The 18,719-nt window shown below is 39.9% G+C and overlaps 1 protein-coding gene, 1 long non-coding RNA gene and 1 pseudogene across 2 annotated transcripts; 1 reads left to right on the top strand and 2 right to left on the bottom strand.

Annotated features, from left to right (window-relative positions):
* The first annotated feature begins 290 nt into the window (after positions 1-290).
* LOC100256606 (zinc finger CCCH domain-containing protein 48-like) lies at positions 291-3,544 on the top strand (annotated as a pseudogene).
* A 1,399-nt stretch (positions 3,545-4,943) lies between these two features.
* LOC100251472 (uncharacterized) lies at positions 4,944-6,319 on the bottom strand. The gene is made up of 4 exons (XR_786817.3): positions 6,009-6,319; positions 5,826-5,906; positions 5,349-5,623; positions 4,944-5,269 (listed from the first exon to the last, which is right to left on the bottom strand). It is a non-coding gene; the product is annotated as an uncharacterized LOC100251472 (long non-coding RNA).
* A 2,579-nt stretch (positions 6,320-8,898) lies between these two features.
* On the bottom strand, positions 8,899-18,143 carry LOC100261794 (uncharacterized). Its single transcript, XM_059739888.1, has 5 exons — positions 16,656-18,143; positions 9,951-10,138; positions 9,765-9,845; positions 9,403-9,677; positions 8,899-9,313 (listed from the first exon to the last, which is right to left on the bottom strand). Exons 1-5 carry the CDS (start codon positions 17,858-17,860, stop codon positions 9,122-9,124), a joined length of 1,941 nt encoding a protein of 646 aa, XP_059595871.1. The 5' UTR covers positions 17,861-18,143; the 3' UTR covers positions 8,899-9,121.
* Positions 18,144-18,719: the final 576 nt, after the last annotated feature.

Here is an 18,719-nt window from a genome sequence, read left to right as displayed (position 1 = left end):
AAATATATTGATTTTTCAAGAAAATTTACTTGTAATGAAAAATTATAAACCATTTTTTTTTGTTATTTTCCTACTGATTCCTAATCTTTCTTTTCAATTTTTTTTTCTTTTTTTTTTTGTAATTTTTTATTTACTTAACGCGGGGCGGCGGCGCCTAACGGCAGATCAAGTCAGGTGAAGAGTACGCGCCCGTTTAACGGAAATTCAAATTTCAAACATTCCCGCGCTTACTTGCGCCTATAAATAGAAAGAGAAGAGCTAAAGAACAAACAGCAAGCTCGTAGATAACTTTTGCGTAGTTCTCTCTGAAGACTGCCTTCTTCTCTTGTTTTCCTCTTCTTCTTCTTCTTCTTCTTCAGGTTTGCTTCTTTCTTTATATTTTGGGTTTTTTCTTGAGGGTTTTGATTCATATCGAAGATGGGTTGGTGGATTTATTTGGTATTTTGAATTGAGAATCGGAAATTTAAAGATTCTGATAGATATGGGTTTTGCATTGAAGTTTTTAAGAATTGGAAAGTTAAGGGTTTGATGGATGTGAAGAGATGAAATTATTTTATTTTAATTGATGTTTAGAAGCTATTCGTGGTGGATTTCTGAGTGTTTTAAATTGAGGATCATGGTGGATTTCTGAGGGTTTTAAATTGAAGATCATAGATTTAAGGGTTTTCTCGATGTTGATGTTAGGATTTTGAAGGATTTTTTTGGTGCAGCAAACTTATATGTTCGACCTATGTATTTTTTGTGATATAGCCATGGACATCAAACCATCAAGATCGGTTGGAGACAAAAATGAAAGGGGAAGAAGACATGTGAACAACATGGTTTGTTCCTATTGGCTCCGTGGGAGGTGCAACAGAAACCCTTGTAGGTTCCTGCACCAAGAATTGCCCCAAAACACCCACTATCAAGTTTCAAATCAGTTCCGCAAAAACTGCTGGCAGAGGAATCCCGACTCTGATTCGAAGAGTGCATCAAGTTTAACGAGTCTGGATAGGTCATCAGGTTCAACAACTCCGAAGTGTACATCAGCTTCAAATCAATCCCATAGAAACAACAGGGAGAGGACTCTCTATTCTGACCAGAAGGGTGAATGGGACTCAACTAATCTAAGGTGTTCATCAAGTCAAACAAGAGCAGGAAGTAGCTCTGGAAATGGAATTACACAGAAAGTAATTGGAGAAAGGGTCTGCAAGTACTGACTACATGGAAATTGTGTGGAGGCAGATAAGTGCCAGTATCTCCATTCATGGTTTAAGGGCCATGGGGTTTTCAAGTTGGCAAAGCTTAATGGGCACATCAAGGTAGTTGGTGCAGTAATTAAGATGGTGCTTTTGTTAATTGGCTAAATTGAACAACATCTTATCCATGAGAATTTCTTTTCTTTGTTCAGGCCATCTCAGGAATTGTGCTTCCTTCTGGCTCAGAGAAGCTCTATACTGCCAGTAGAGATGGGTATATACGGGTTTGGGACTGCCATACTGGTCAATGTGATGGTGTGGTCAATCTTGGAGGGGAAATTGGGTCCTTAATCAGTGCAGGCCCTTGGGTATTTGCTGGAATAAAAGATGTTGTTAAGGTAAGATTGAAACACATCTTATTCCTTTTCTCTTCAAATTGTTTGTTCAATTCAGTTTGATTATAATTTGATGTATCGGATCGAATCTATGCTGGTAATGTTTCAGGCATGGAATATTGAGTCTTGTGCCGATCTCTCTCTGGATGGACCAGTTGGGCAAATTTATGCTATGGTGGTGGATCATGATATGCTCTTCGCAGGGGCAGAGGTAAATTTCTTGATGACTCCTTATATCTGGTGTAACTTTCTGTGTCCTGCTCTTAGGAATGGTAATGATTTGGTATATCATCTGACCCCTGTAAACGACTAATGGAGTCCCAACTTCCCATACAGCTTTACAACCTGAAAATGGCAGTGTGAAAGAACTTGCACATTTGAGTCCAACTTTTTTTTTTTTTCTCTTTCGCTATTTCAACATGTTGGGGTCACACTACAAAGTTATTTCTTATTTTTAATTTTTGGTGCTGCAGAATGGCACTATATATGCATGGAAACCCAGTAAGGAAACCAATGCTTTTGAGCTGGCTACAACATTGGGAGGCCACAATTGTGCTGTGTTTTCGCTCACAGTTGGTGGTGGGAGGCTATATTCTGGTTCATTGGACAATACAATAAGAGTAGGTTTAATTAAGCTCTTTTATGTACTATTATATCATTTTTCTATGCAGAGTGGTTTGGAAATATGTCAGCTTGTGTTTTTATATTAAGGGTGTTTGTTTTATCATTTCCCATTATGTGAAAACTGCAAAATAGTCGAATCTATACAAAGTATGTGGACTGGAAAAATAGCACTTGAAAGCCAACTTAATTGAGCAACTTCAGCAGAAATAGGTTTGTTAATTCAAAAGCTTCTATTATTGTTGCATTTGACAATTACGCAAATCTCCTCTTTAATGGTAATAGCATGTTGTACATTAGAGTCCTGGAAAAATCAGTCACTGGTAATACAAATTATTTGAATTTCCAAATTGCAAAATTCATGGTTCATTAAAATATGTAGTTAATGTTATTTGACTTAATGATAGTCTTTAATACTGCTCAGTTGTTCCATTGTCATGTTTTATAATATTTCTTGGTAAAATGTGTATACAAAAGTGATTATTATATTCCTTTCAGGTGTGGGATCTTAATACATTACAGTGTATTCATACTCTGAAGGAGCATGCATCAGTTGTGATGTCTCTTGTTTGCTGGGGTCCCTATTTGATATCATGTTCATTGGACCAAAAAATTAAGGTCAGTTTCATTTCTGATTACAATTATTACATTCACCATGGATATTAGACTGGATGTCTGTTCTGATACTTGTTTTGGTTTAGGTTTGGTTTGCTACTGAAGCTGGCAACTTGGAAGTGACCTATACACATAATGAAGAACCTCTTTATCAAGGGAATGTGAGCGGTACTGCTGATATATTTCTGTTATAATGCTGTTATATTCTGCCTCTTGTTACAGGGTGTGCTTGCACTTTTCGGTATGTTCGATTCAGAAGGAAAACCAATATTGTTGTGCTCTTGCAATGACAATTCTGTTCGGCTATATGAATTACCATCGTGAGTATAACCATTACTTTCTAGGTTGTATTTCTCTTCATAATTCCATTATTCTTCCCTGCTTCTTGGTGGACTAATTTTATATGTTGTGGCATAGATTCACCGAGAGGGCCAGGATTTTTGCAAAGGAACAAGTCCGAGCGATTCAAATAGGTCCTGGGGGACTCTTTTTCATTGGGGATGGAACTGGACAAGTTGATGTTTGGAAATGGCAGGCGGAGCCAACTTCATTGGCATCCTGAATGATGGAAGGCATCTGTCATCTCCATAAAGCCATTCTCTGTTTCTTGTTTTGTTCCTTCATGTTCATGATATTTCTATTGAAAACTGTATAGAGGCTTTTAGTAGCTTGTGAATATGATCATCGACACGAAGAATTCTCTTAATACTATTCTTACAAACTGTAAATTTGTAATCAGCATTCATTCAATGAAAATTCATTGTCATATTAGTATTTCCATTTTCAACTATTTGTTTTGGGGGTTACTCCTAACTTTGCTTGAATTGTTCCTAGGTCTTGCTTCATTTACCATTGCTCCCAAGTCTTGCTTGGAATCTAGTGTTTGAACCACTGTATTTTTAAGAGTTGCAGAAAAATTGCGGATCCAATGTTGGGGTGGTCATTACTTGGTCCCACCTCATTGATAACTCTGTAAACTAGTTACACCCAAGTTCAGTAGTGAAAGTTTATTTACATGGATTCAGGATATATGAAGGGAAACATTGTCCTCTTTGTTGTTAAAATACACCAATGTTTTAGTTAAAAACTAATGACGTAATCTGCCTCTCCAGCATATATCAAACCAGGATTTGCAGTCCATACAGTGTCTATATGGCCTGCCCCATATATATGCCAGTTCCCGGTCTGTTAGTTTTAAGTTTAGACACTCATGAGAGAAGTTACCAAGAAGAATGGAAACATAGGTATTAGTTACTGTCTTACAGACAATGACAATGGTTGCATTACCTTCTATTTAGGTCTGGGCAAGTGCAACTTCAACAAGCTTGTGGAGGGGTGTGGAGGAATGATTACTAGTTGAATTCTTTTGAACTCCTTCAGTCTCAGGGAGAACTTGTGAAGTCTAGATGACTAAAAGGATGAGGATGTTCAATATTGTTTTGAAAGATCAAAAGTCATGGCTACCAGTGAACAACCCTAGAATAACTGATTCGATCAACTCATGGAAAAGCAACGATAAAAAAATTGTATGTTTGGAGCTTTGTTGGGCTCTTGCTAACAATATCAGATGAAGCAGAGGGGAAGAAATGTATTGGCTTGAGCCACTTTTCTTTTATAGTGGATTCCATGCTTAAGATGTTGCTTGTTGAAGATAAGTTGAAATCTTTCTGATAATTCACAAACCTTATAAACCAAAAGTCAGAATCTTTCAACAGCTTTTTTTTCAACACTGAAAATTTGCATGAAAACTATTGTAAATCCTCCTGTTTGAAGAATCCTAGGCCCCAAACTCAACTTCTTTTTCACAGTTTTCAAAGTTTCAGCAAATTGTGTTTGGTTGTTGAGAACCTTGGGAAGATGAAATATTTCATCTCCCCAAGCTACTCAAGTTAAAGCACAATTATCACTTTGGAACAACTTGTTCTATGACTGAGTAGAAAATAGAGGTTGAAGAATTGGAGATCACTTTCTCATTAACAAAAAAAGATTTGTACAAAGCCTTTGATTGTGCAGAGCTTCATCAGGTTCATGTAATTACATTTGTTGAAGCGGTGGAATGTGTCATATGGCATGGCTACTCAAGTACTAGCACAATATCACTTTGGAAGAACTTGTTCTGTGCACAAGTAGAATATAAGCGGTTGAAGAATTGGAGATCAATTTCTCATTAACAAAAAAATTTGTACAAAGCCTTTGACTGTGCAGAGTTTTATCAGGTTCATGTAAATACATTTGTTGAAACGGGAGGGGGGAAACTTATGACTTGAATAAGTTCTGGAGTGGATTCTGCACTTGAGAGATTGCCTCTCGAAGATAGCTGAAAGCTTTCTGGTAATTCAAGAATCCCATAAACCAAAAGTCAAAGTTATCCACAGTAACAATTTCCATTTACTTCTGAGAAGGATTTTTCACATTCTCACTTTGGTTGGCTCTCTTTATCTTTCTTAGTGGGATAGAGACCTGCACAAGACAAGTTTTACTTAGATATTTAGAAGCATGGAGAAGGAGAGGAAAAGAGAGAGTTATGGGAGTCATCTACCTTGTAATGAAATCAAACCAATTCACCATTTGGGGAAGAAAATCTGATTGATCTTTCACTGAAAAATGCAAGCCTTTGAGTTGAGATTAAGAGGAGGCCTGCTATAGGGCCCGTTGTTGTTGATAAATAACATTGAGAAGCCGTCAACAGCTTCTCTCCTTTTCCAAAACCAAAAATTTGTCTGAAAACTTTCTTCACCCCTCCAAGTTGAAGAATCCTAGCCCCCAATCTCAACTTGCCCTTCACAGTTTCAGAGATCTTAGACCCTATTCTCACTGCAGTTTGACCAAAAAGACGAGAAAGTTAAGTAACATTCAATGTTGTTCAGAAAATTCAGTATGGTTGTTGAAAAGAAACCATTATCTTACAACTATGTGTCTAACCCCAAGTAGCTAGGGTCCTTATGATTCTAAGATATTCCCACCAACCAAACAGAGCAACTAAAAATTGATGGAAGAAGAGGAAGAAGATGGTTACCATGCTCTTGGATTCCATGCACAAAATTTCCTGTCTTTTTCAGATGTTTGTTCATCCTATGATTCATCAAATCAATTTTGTCTGCAATTTCAGGACACAACCCCTTTAGCAAAATGACTTGTATCATTAGGCAAAGTAGACAAAAATCATAACAGTGCAAGTTCTTGAAAGAGTGATTCTTACTTTGAGTTAACATCAGAGCGCCATTTGAAGGAGAGGGATCATTGCATTGGCAGTTGATTGGCATTCTGACAACCTGTCCTGGAAGTTGGTTCTTCGTACTTCACTACTATCTGCAATTGCCTTTAGTGGCTTGTCTGCAACAAGTGGTCTGAAGCCCTCTCTAGTCTCAAAGATTGATGCAATGGTTTTGGGGATTGATCAAGCCTTGTCCAAGTGCAAATATATTTAAAGGGATGATGAGCCTTCTAACTTTTATTTGAATGAGTCATCTATGGTTCATCAACATGACTAAAGGCCATACGCCACCTCTATAAACAAGCTTTCTTTAACTAAAAGATAATCAAGAAGAGGATCTTTTCAGTTCTTCTCTATATATGTCACACTTATTTATGGTTAGTTCTTCAATTATTCAATCCTAACAAGCTTGATATGTTAACCTACTTTATTAACCTGACCCTGTGTTGATGTGTTGGTGAAGCTTTTTGAGCTGGCACTTTTGCTTTGTGATGCAAGTGCTCTTCTCAATTTAGCTGATGAAACTCACAAGTCACGGAGCTGATAGGACCAGCTTGCCATATTGCTTATCCCAAGCTTTTTTTTTCAGTTATCTTTATCATTCTTTTATCCTCATCCTTACCTGTTAAGAAAAACCAGTAGCAGGCCATGTTAACTAAAGATTCTTCAACTTTTTCTGAATACAAATCTCTACATTAAAGGCTGCCTTTAAACGTCACACTGCTGATGAAGGATGACATGAATATTAGGTGTTTTTGGAAAAAGAAGAGTCACTGCATCATAGCCACATCAGCTCCATTTCCCACTGTCATGCTCAAATTCAACTCCGGGATTTTCAATTTTTTTTACTGTTGTGAAGTCTAGATGTCTGAAAGAGGGTGTTCAATATTATTTTGAGGATTAAAAGTCATGATCATGTTGATTGATCACTTCAGATTCACAGTAATCAGGGAACTATAACTGATTCAGGCAGGGCAATATAGAGCAAACTCCTTTGGAATTGCACTAGTTCAGCTCTATAGCCAGCTTTTACAGCATGAAAAAAACTTCTAAAATAGCAATTACTCCGGAGTGACTCATGGTATATACTTCTGGACAAAAAACGGTTAAAGAATGGCCTATGCAGAGCCAAGCACATCAGTGAAGCAGAGGGGAAGAAATGTATCAGTTTGAATCACTTTTTGAGTGGATTTAAAGCTTAAGAGATTGCTTGTTGAAGATGGTTGAAAGCTTTCTGATAATTCAAAAACCTGTGAAACAGAAGCCAGAATTCTTTAACAGGCACTCTTGGGGAAGAAGCCTTCAACAGCCTCTCCTCTTTTCCAACACTGAAAGTTTTCTTGAAAACACTCTTAACCCCTTCTATTTGAAGACTCCCAGCCTGCAACCTCAACTTCCCGTTCACAGTTTTAGAGATCTTAGGCCCCAGTCTCACTGAAGGTTCACAAAATTCTGTTTGGTTATTGAGAACCCAGAGGAGATGAAAGAAAATTCCATCATGTAACTATCTTTCCAGCCCTCATTCCAATGGTCTCAAGGTTTTCTATAATTTTCCTCCATTTTTCCATAAACCAAACGGAAAATCTGGTTGAAGAATAAAAGAAAGAAAGACTTACAATGCTCTCAAGCTCCAAGCACAAAAACTTTCACCATTTTCCCATATTGTCTAGTCCTATTATTCACGGAATCTACTTACCTACAGTTTGAAAAGAATGCCCTGAAACAACTTCAACTTCCCAAAAGAGGGAAGGAGTATCTATCTTCTTTTGACTGATCCATAATCTTTGATTCATTGGTTTAGAGTTCGATAGTTCTATCCTAACACTATATATTACTCCCTTTTCTTATGCTGGCTATGTATGGATATGTCAATGAAGCACTTTGAGCCAGCATTTTTGCCTTCTGATCCTAGTAAAAAAAATGGAAAGTGAAAAAGACATTTGCTAAGCAAATTTATCATTATATCACCTGAATTAAAGGGTAAAAGATTAGATATTGTAATGATTTTTCAATAAATGATGATTGTCCGTCATACTGTCATCTATGGGAGATTACATCTAACTACCAAACCAGATGACTAATTTGTCCTAAATGGTTGAATGTTGAATGGGATTCTTGTATTCGCTGGAAGGACATCAGCAATTTCTGGGAATCACCTCCAGTTGGGATGCTTTTATTGACCCAATTTCCATAAATTCAGACTCCTAAGAGAGTGTAAACGATAAAATTGGGGGAGTTTGATATCATAGTTTAAGGGATTGGAGGTCCCATGACTCAAAATGGTGCTAACAGCTACCTTAGGCATTGGAAGTCATAGAATTTTCAGATATTATAGTTTAATGGACTTTGGAAACTCAATGTATCGTTTTACTGATGAAATTATAATTCAATGTGCTTAATCTGTTCACAAAAGTATGGAGCTGAGTACAATGATAAGGTAGTTTAATTCACATAAAACTCAACAATATGTTTCCAAGACCAATGAATTCCATAGGCTTGTATGAGGGTATCGATTGGTGTCTCAAGTTTCTTAGAAATGGGATTGCCAAAAGGAAGTGCAGAAGCTGGCTAAAGTAAAGGCTTCCTCATCACACGACAGCTTACCTGGTTTGATTCACCAGAGGTGGCCTAACTCAAGATCTTATAGAAGAAAGTGGCCTAACTCAAGAAAGTAAAAGCTTCTGCAAAAATACTTGAGGTTGGATATCACTTTGTATATGGTTTTGGAACTCAGAGATTCATTCAATTCCTGTAACTCAACAAAAGCTATTGTTAATCTGTTTCCTCAGGTATCATGTCTTCATACTACGCCAGAACACATTTGACAAGAAGCAATGGAATGTGTCATACAACATATAATACAACAGACACAACATAAAGAGATGGGGTTTATGTCATAGCATAGCTACTACAGTACTAAAACAATAGTCACTTTGGAAGAACTTGTTCCATGCACTGAATAGAAAATATGGTTGAAAAATTGGAGATTAATTTCTCATTAGCAAAAAATTTGTACAAAGCCTGTTGTACAAAGCCTGTTGAATCTTATCAGATTCATGTAAATACATTTGTAGAAGTTGGGGGGAAGAAACTTTGAATCACTTCTCAACCAGATTCTGCGCTTCACAGAGTGCCTGTTGGAGGTAGCTGAAAGCTCTCTGGTAATTCAAGAATCCCATAAACCAGAAGTCAAAGTTATCCACAGTAATGATTTCCATGTACTTCTGAGATGAATTTTTCACATTCTCGCTTTGGTTGGCTCTTTCTATCTTTCTCAGTGGGATGGAGACCTGCACAAAAGAAAATGAATTTACTTAGATGTTAGCAAACAAGGAAAGGGAGATCAGTTGACCTAGAGAGATTTATTTGAGTAGCCCACCTTGTAATGGATCCTAATCAATTCACCATTTGGAGAAGAGAATTTGATTGATCTATCACTGCAAAAGGCAATCCTCTGAGAAGAGATAAAGAGGAGACCAGCTATAGGGCCTCCTGTTGTTGATAAGTAGCATTGGGAAGCCTTCAATAGCTTCTCTCCTTCTCCAACACCAAAAATTTGCTTGAAAACTCTCTTCACTCCTCCAACTCGAAGAATCCTAGCCCCCAAGCTCAACTTTCCCTTCACCGTTTCAGAGAACTTAGGCCCTAATCTCACTGCAGTTTCACAAATGAAGGTCAAAATCGGAATGTTAATGATTCTTAATCGTAACTGTAGCAAAAAAGTAACAGTTAGCAACTCACCATGCTCTCGGACTCCATCCACAAAATTGTCTGCCTTCTTCCTGTTTTTGTTGATCCTGTAATTTGTGGAATCCCATTTTTCTGCAATTTCAAGACAAGCCCATTAGCAAAATGACTTCCATTTTAAAGTCTTCTATAACTAACAACTGATACGCAGAGTGGAAAGAGATAGAGAGAGGGTTTTACTTTGGATGATTGCCCCAGAGCCATTTGAAAGAGATGGCTTATCATATTGGCAGCTGACTGGGATTCCGATAACATATTCTTGGAGTTGGCTCTTCATATTTCTGAAAGTGCTGCAATTCAGTCTGCAACAAGTGATCTGGAATGCTCTACTTTCCAGAGATTGCAAAAACCCTTTGAGTTGATCAACCCTGTACAATGCAGGTGTATTTAAAGGGACAAAAATGGTGGGTGAATCTTCAACTTCTGGTTGATTACTCATCCATTGCTCATAAACAAGAATAAAGGCACAGACCTGAGCTTCAGGAAAAAATAAATTCTAATAAAAAATAGTCTGAGATGACAGGGTATGTTCGGTCTTTTTTGTAAGGCTATGCAAGGACCTATTCTTCTTTTGTTCAATTTTCCAAGAGATCAAAAGAAAGCTGTATCTGGTTAAATATGGTGGGACATAATAAAAAGGGAAATGAGAAAAAGGGAAGATGACTCAGAGTATGTGAAGATGAAGCCTTTTGAGCTGGCATTGTAGCTTTCTGATGCTAGCCCTCTTTTAATACTATAAGAAAAAGGGAAATGAGAAGGCTTTATGTCAACCAAATTACAAGCTAAAACAAAAGATATTTTAATGGTTTCCTAAAGGAAGATTGCATCTAACCACCAAATCAAACAGCCTCTTTGTTCTAAAAGAAACAACTTTGAATAGGACTCTTCTATTCCCTGGAATTCAGTCAGTACTTCTCAGGAATTGCCTAGACATTGGGGATCATACAACTCAGGATGGAATTCACGGAAATTGTGGGAACAACAAGACCTCTTCTGGACAAGAAACTCTTGAGAACTTGGGTTTACAGGAGAATGAAATTCATAGACACTTTGGGTGCGAGGAAAAGGAAAAGCCCCTAAAGAAAGATCAACCTATGAAGTCAAGAGTTGATTAAAGTGGTCATAAAAGGAAAACTCACTATGCATAAACCTGATAGGACCAACCTGCCTTGTGCTCATCGCAAGTTTTGCAGCTTTCTTTTTATCATTGATGTGCTTATCTCAAGCTTTTTATCACTCTTTTTATCATCCATGTGCTTATCTCAAGCTTTTTAGCAGTCTTTTTATCATCCCTCTTATCCTCATCCTTAGATTTTAAGGAAAAGAGGTGTTCCACCCTTTTCATCCATCACAACATCCAAGGGACCCCAGCAAGATTCATAATCCTAAATCTCAGTGAGAAGTGAGAACTTGTGAAGACAATAGTAAAGAAAGAAATCATGAAATTTTGGTCCTTTTTCACAGATGGTCTTTATTATGGTTTGAGGGAGAAGCATATATCAGATCCTGTGAATTTTGGCACAAAAGAAGAGACCTATGTTTGGTAGGGCAGGAACCAACTCAAAACCCCACCAAATAATAATAGGGAACTTTTTCAGAAGACATGTCATGTTAGCTACTGGAATGGAATATTCACTTTTATTTGGGACATGCCATTTCTGTTAAAGCAATAAAGAGGAAACCCCTGTGCATAGGACAAGCCGGCTCACAAAAGTTCACTTACCGACTTAACCAGCAGATAAATCTAGTTGCAAGTTTTACAGCTAAGCAAATCACACTTCAGTATTTCCATCAGTACACTTGAGAATTGATACATGGAAATTTCATTAGTAAGTATATAAAAATAAGTACAGAGAAAAAGGCTTTCATTAAAATCCAGAGAAACAAGAACACAGCAGCTTCAGACATCAAGTCCCTTAAGATATACTTACTGAGGCCACTGACTGGTACACTACCATGGAAATGAGATGTCATCCAAGGAAATTGAGAAAGCGAATTAAAGATTTCTGTTTTATGGGACAAGGGTCACACTTGGAATCAGATGACAAGGTTAACCATGTCCTTCAATATCCAGTTATTACATTGGAATGGTTATTTGATTTTCCCTAGTCCTCTATGTGGGAGTGAGTTGAAAGTGGCTGAGGTTGCTATTATTAGGGTGGGTAATCACAATGGTCATCAATATCTTTGCCCAAAAGGAAGAAAATGAATTCATGCTACTGAGACTGAGAATGATGACTAATCGACCTTGGATTCTTCGACTCAATCATGTTGCACTACAGTTGAGAATCTATCACCGTTTGATGGTTATTTGAGTCAATGAGACTGGTCTGAGAAGCAAAATGAATCTCCTCATGATAGAAAAACCTGGGGTAACTCCGATATCATAACCACCAACAGAGGAATTGATGACAAGTGCTATATTTGCTGCAGAATTTAAGCTAAAATAAACCAAAATTCCATTGAGAATATTCTGCAAGATAGAGGAACAGTTTTTAGTTTAGTTTGAATTTTTTTTTTTTTTTGAATTCATATTTAACTTAGTAATGCTATTAGAAATCTGTTGAAGATATGTAGGAAGATTTTTTTTTTTTGATTGGCAAACACACAAAGAAGCATATATTAGCAAGGAGCCCCAAAAACAGGCCCAAAAGCATACAGGGAGTATACAAGAGGCGCCCGAGGGCACAAAAAGAAGCAGAAATACAATACCAGCCCTCACCTAGCACCTAGCCAATCAAAAAAACCGAGTAAAGAGAGAGAACCTTCATTTACAACTGGTTTAGACCACACCCAAAGATTACAAACAAAAGTATTTTTCAACCTATTCAACGATAGCTCCTCATTGTCAAAGGCAATCCTATTTCTTTCCTTCCACACCGCCCAAAAGATACACGAAGGGGCAGCCTTCCACACCTTTATGCGCTTCTTGCCCATATTAAATCCACTCCACCCACTAAGGGTATCTCTAACCGAATAAGGCAGGACCCAAGAAACACCAAAAAGAGTAAATAATAATTCCCATAACACTCTAGCCTTGGAGCACTGAATAAGAATATGATCAATAGATTCTTCTTCCTCACAGCAAAGAAAGCATCTGTTGGCTAAACACCGACCCCTCTTTTTGAGTTGATCCAAAGTTAACACCTTACCCCAAAAAGCTTCCCAAGCAAAGAAACCCACCTTAGTAGGCACACAAGGATTCCATATAATATTGATAGGGAATTGAACACCTCTTCTTGAATCTAAAATGCTATAAAGAGATTTAACTGAGAAAATCTCATCCTTTGTCTCTTTCCACAACCAACAATCTTCCGCAAGAGGATTAAGCCTCCTCCCCCGAATTATCACAAGTAATCTCTCCACCTCCTCCACCTCCCAATCATTAAAGGGCCTAGAGAATCTTGGACTCCAAACCCCTTCACCTCCAGAATGGTCCCACATCTCCTCTATCCAAGCCTCTTTATAAGATGCAAAGGCATACAAAGAAGGGAATGAATTACAGAGAGTGGAGTTCCCACACCAATTATCTTTCCAAAATTTCACCCTTCTACCATTCCCCACAGAGAAACCCACCCTGTTTTGCAAAAGAGCACCTTCCTTCCTTATATCCTTCCAAAAACCAACTCCAAAGCCCTCCCTGACCTCTTTAGAGTACCACCCCCCATCTTCCTCCCCGAACTTCCTACTAATGACACGCCTCCATAGATTATCCCTTTCATTCGCAAAGCGCCAATTCCATTTACAAAGAAGGGCCCTATTGAGAATAGACAAACGTCTAACTCCCAAACCACCCTTACTCTTATCCAAACACACTGTATCCCATTTTACTAGATGAGGCTTATTCTTCAAAGCTCCTCCTCCCCATAAAAAATCCCTTTGAATTCTTTCCAATCTTAAACTAACCGCTCTAGGAATTCGAAGTAACGACATCAAATATATAGGCATACTTGACAAGGTACTTCGGATAAGGGTCATTCTCCCGCCTTTAGAGATAAATTGCCTTTTCCACACGGCAAGCCTTTTCCGGAACCTTTCTTCCACTCCATCCCAAACGGCCACGGACTTATGATTCGCCCCCAAAGGGATCCCCAAGTAAGAAGTTGGCAGCCTACCCACTTTACAACCAACCTCAAGAGCCAACAACTCCAGATTCTCCACTCTCCCAACCGGCAAGATTTCGCTCTTATCCAAATTGATTCTCAATCCTGATAAGGCTTCAAACCACATCAACAGCCAGCTCAAATAAGCCATCTCATCTTGGGATGAATCACAAAAAACTAGAGTATCGTCGGCGAACAGCAAATGAGAAACCAACGCCCCATCGCCTCTTCTTCCTTTTATCCTGCATCCTGAAAGGAAACCCCCTCTCACAGCCCTATGAATAAGCCTACTAAAAGCCTCCATCCCAATCACAAAAAGATAAGGAGAAAGAGGATCTCCCTGACGCAAACCCCTTGAACTATTGAAGAAACCCTCTGGGGTACCATTGATTAACACCGAAAAAGTTGCTGTGGAAATACACCAAGATATCCAACCAGTCCACCTCTCCCCAAATCCCATTCTTTGCAAAACCGACAACAAGAAATTCCAGTTTAGATGGTCGTAAGCCTTTTCTATATCCAACTTACACAACACCCCGCTCTCCTTATTTTTCAGCATTGAGTCAATTGCCTCATTGGCAATTAGGGCTGCATCAAGAATTTGTCTACCTTCAACGAATGCATTTTGAGTTGAAGACACCACCTTTCCCATGACCTTTTTGAGTCTGTTAGCTAACACTTTCGCCAACAGTTTATACAACCCCCCTACCAAACTTATTGGTCTAAAATCCCTTAGATCCTCCGCACCCGCCTTTTTAGGGATAAGGACCAGAAAAGTTGAATTAAGGCTCCTTACGAATCTGCCACGCTCATGGAATTCCTTAAAGAAGCCCATAACCTCTACTTTCACAAACTCCCAACTAAATTGCCAAAAGCTGAGAGAGAAGCCGTCTGGGCCAGGAGCCTTGTCTCCATTCATATCTGATAAAGCAGAAAAGACCTCGTCCTCTGTAAACACCTCCTCCAACCTGGCTGCCTCCTCACCATCAATCCTATTAAAAGCCAAACCATCCATAGATGGGTGCCATTCACCAGGATCAGTCAAAAGATTCTTAAATGCTCCAACCACCCCTCCCTTAATTTCCTGCTCCTCTGTTAACCAAGTTCCATTCACCTTAATCTTAGACAAGCAATTTTTCCTTCTATGAGAATTGGCCATCTTATGAAAAAAACCAGTATTTTTGTCTCCCTCCTTCAACCACACCTCTCTTGATTTTTGCCTCCAAGAAATTTCCTCCAAGAGAACCCATTTTTCAAAGTTCTCTTTTGCCTCCTTTCTAGCCTCCAGCTCCTCCATGGATAAAACACGGCCCTTCTCCTGAATATCCCAGAAATCCACTTTATCCAAAGCCAACTTCTTATTCACTCCCACCTTTCCAAAAACCTCTTTGTTCCAAGATTTTAGGATGACTTTCAGTGCCTTCAATTTCTCAGCAAGGATGAAACTGAAGGAACCACTGAATCTTAAACCTTGCCACCACCCGCCAAGCAAATCCTTAAATCCCTCCTCCTGAAGCCACATATTTTCAAACCTAAAGGGGACAGGCCCCCTCCTCACCCCTCCCCCGTCCAAGAGGATGGGAAAATGATCCGACACTGGCCTGGACAGTGTACTCTGCACCACCCCGTTAAAGTAGCTCTCCCAGTCCTCTGTCACCAGAAAGCGATCAATTCTTGACATAGTTTGGCTGTTCAAACCTCCACTCCATGTAAACGGCCCCCCCTGAAGGGGGAGGTCCCTCAACTCCAGCTCATCAATCACCTCCGAGAATCTTCTCATTGAAGAAGACACTCTGCCTCCTCTTCTTCTCTCATTCGGAAACCTGATCATATTAAAGTCACCTCCAATACACCATGGGTCATTCCATAGCCCACGGATGGCCCCTAATTCTTCCCAAAATTCTTCTCTGTATCTTTTCAGCGTAGGGCCATACACACCTGAGAAAGTCCATCTGAAACCATCTTCCACATTCTTAAAACGACAGGAAATGGAAAAGAGTCCCACTTCCAGTCCCATTAGCTCTAGCACCCTGTTATCCCAGAATACTACCACCCCTCCAGCTGCTCCCCTAGCATCCAAAGCTCCCCACTCCAGAAATCTCCCCACCCCTAGGCTCCGAACCACCCCTAATGACATCTCAGTCATTTTAGTCTCCTGAAGGCAGACTAAATCCACATTTTGGGATCTAATTAAGGCTTTAATTAGTTTCCTCTTATTTCTGTCATTCACCCCACGAACATTCCATGATAGAATTTTTAATTTCATTTAATACACAAAGCTCTGTCCCCTCCTCTTCTGACCGACCCTTTCTTTCTGCTCTCACCATCATAATTAATTGAACATTCTAGCTTTTTTACCTCCCGATCAAACCTAGTCAATCCTAGAGTTCCCTTTTTCTTGCCTTGGTCTCTTCTGGATTTCAGTTTTAGCAGTAACTGTAGGATTTCCCCCTCAACTCCTTCAGTCGAGAACCCCAATGCCTTACTGAATTTCACCAAACTACATTCATCCCACTTATTCCCGAGATCCATTCTTTCTTGCATCACCTCAACAACATCTGACATATTAATGCCCTTAGACTTTTCTTTCCCCGGGTCCATCATCCACGGGCTGCCATCTTTCATCACTGCACACAACGGAGTTTGATACCCAACACCACCAACAACATTCTCGTCTAATCCCGAAGTGCCCCTCACCACCAAAGCCCTCTCGCACCCAGAAGAAGAAGAAGAAGAAATGAAATCCCGAACCCCCCCAACCTCCTCAATATTTGACTCATACCTGGATGCCTCGGCTGCTAAAGCGTCGTCGGTTAACCGTGCCCTCGACACCATTGAAGAATCCTCAGAAGCCCTCTGATCCCCTCCGTGACAACAGGCGACCCCCTCGTCGTCTCTAACACCAGCCCGCGAATCCTCCTCTGTAGCCCTAGCTCCCATTTCCACTTCGTCAGTGAGAGAGAAAGCCCTAATACCTTTTAACCCCTCTTTCGCGGGCCCACAGCCCATCTCAGCCAAACTTGCCCAGCCCACTAAGGAACCCTTGATATAAAAAGGCTTCTCCTCACAGCCCATCTGCCATCCTTTTAATATAATGGGCTTTGCTTCCTCCGGCCCAAACAACTGGGCTTCCTCACGTTCTGGACTGCACTTCATTACCCCATGCCAGCTTCTAAACTGGGCCTCCCCATTATCAGGCCCAACCTTAATGGCGGCAGGCCCCAACCCAACACCACCCCTTATGACCCCTTTACCTGCTCCCTGACCCCTATTCACTAGCCTATCCTCTCCATACGTCTCCTCCACACCAGGCCCCCTTGCAGCTGGCTCCATAGAGAAGACTGTAGCTCCTTTCGAGGAGCTTCCACAGGGCGGCTCACTCTGAATTCCCATCTGCTCCACCAGCTGCGCCTCCTTCTCCAACACGTTTCCTCTGCATACGTCACCTAACCCACTCCCTTCCTCATCTTCAGTCTCTGTATCACCTTTCCGGCACCCGCTTCCCGCCGGCATCACCTGAGAATACCAGGGCTGGACTTCCCACCACAGCTGGATTGAATAACATCCTGATCCCTCCACCAGCTGAACTGAGGAAGGGAAATCCCTTCCTTTCACCCTCACCAACAATCTAGCCCATTGAAGATTAGCCATAGAAAACGTTTCTTCATCCACATTAATCAGACCACCACAGCCATCCCCAATCAATTTAAATACCTCTCGACTCCATAGATGAAGGGGAAGGCCCACCACTCTCACCCAAGCCTCTTTAACCATGACTTTATTACCCAAGCAACCCACCTCCGGATGCCATTTTTCCAGAATTAATTCATTGTCTTTCACCCTTCTCTTCCCTCTCGACAAGACACGCTCAGCCTCACTTGAACATTCAAACACAAAGAGCAAACACCCTCCTCCCAAAACATCTATGTTCAAATTACCTTTTAGGAGCCAAGCTTGACCCGCCCAATGCTTCAGAAAATCCAGCATGTAGGAAGATTTTTTTGGCTTTGTTTGTTTCTTTTCCTTTATAAATTCAGATTTTGAAGAAACAAAAGGTGTGCAATTTTCAGCCCCAAATTTTCTGTGTTTTCTATTCTTACTCTAAAAACCTACAAAGTGGCATCAGAGCCCTTTTTTCTTAAGGGACCTATGAAGTGTGTGAGTGCATCCAGTGAGATATAAACCACAACAAATCAAAACCCATCCTTCCTCTTGAAACCTATATGGCACGAAATGATTTTTTTTTGCACCTCCAGTTTTCACAGGTGAAAATTACCAAATATGGGCTATGAAAATGGAGTGGTACTTGCAAGCATGTGACTTGTGGGACTTGTTGGAAACAAATCCTGAGGGTCCAACAATGGCACAGATCAGGAACAATAGAGAGGAAAGAAAGAGAAGCTATAAGGCCAAGACCTGCATCCGCTCTGCAGTTTCAGAGACAGTTTTTTACAAAGATCATAACCTGTGAAACAACAAAACAGGCATGAGATCTTTTGAAAGAAGAATATCAAGGAAACATCAGGACAAAGCAAATGTAGGTCTTGAACTTGAGAAGGGAATTTGAAATACAAAAAATGAGGGATTATATGGACAAGTTGCTAATGCTAGCTAACAAGATTAGGATGCTAGGGGAAGAATTCTCTGACACAAGGGTAGTAGAGAAGAGTTTGGTGACCTTACCTGAGAGATTCGAATCCAAAATCTCTTCACTTGAAGAGTCCAGGGATCTGTCAATAATAACATTGGCAGAACTCATCAATGCACTACAAGCTCAAGAGCAAAGGAGAGCTTACAGAAAGGAGAAGATAATTGAGGAAGCATTTCAAGTGAAAGAGGTTGATCA

Source organism: Vitis vinifera, chromosome 10 (assembly GCF_030704535.1).
Source record: "Vitis vinifera cultivar Pinot Noir 40024 chromosome 10, ASM3070453v1".
NCBI lineage: Eukaryota > Viridiplantae > Streptophyta > Magnoliopsida > Vitales > Vitaceae > Vitis > Vitis vinifera.
This window is presented reverse-complemented; position numbering and strand designations above follow the sequence as displayed.

What these genes read in the sequence shown, in the direction of transcription:
- LOC100261794 (XM_059739888.1), bottom strand. Translation starts at nt 17,860, where the DNA reads ATGCTGGATTTTCTGAAGCATTGGGCGGGTCAAGCTTGGCTCCTAAAA. An exon ending in TTAGCAGCCGAGGCATCCAG is followed by an intron (nt 10,139 to 16,655) that starts GTATGAGTCAAA and finishes TGCATTGTACAG; the next exon opens with GGTTGATCAACTCAAAGGGT. An exon ending in TGATTAGGATCCATTACAAG is followed by an intron (nt 9,314 to 9,402) that starts GTGGGCTACTCA and finishes TCTTTTGTGCAG; the next exon opens with GTCTCCATCCCACTGAGAAA.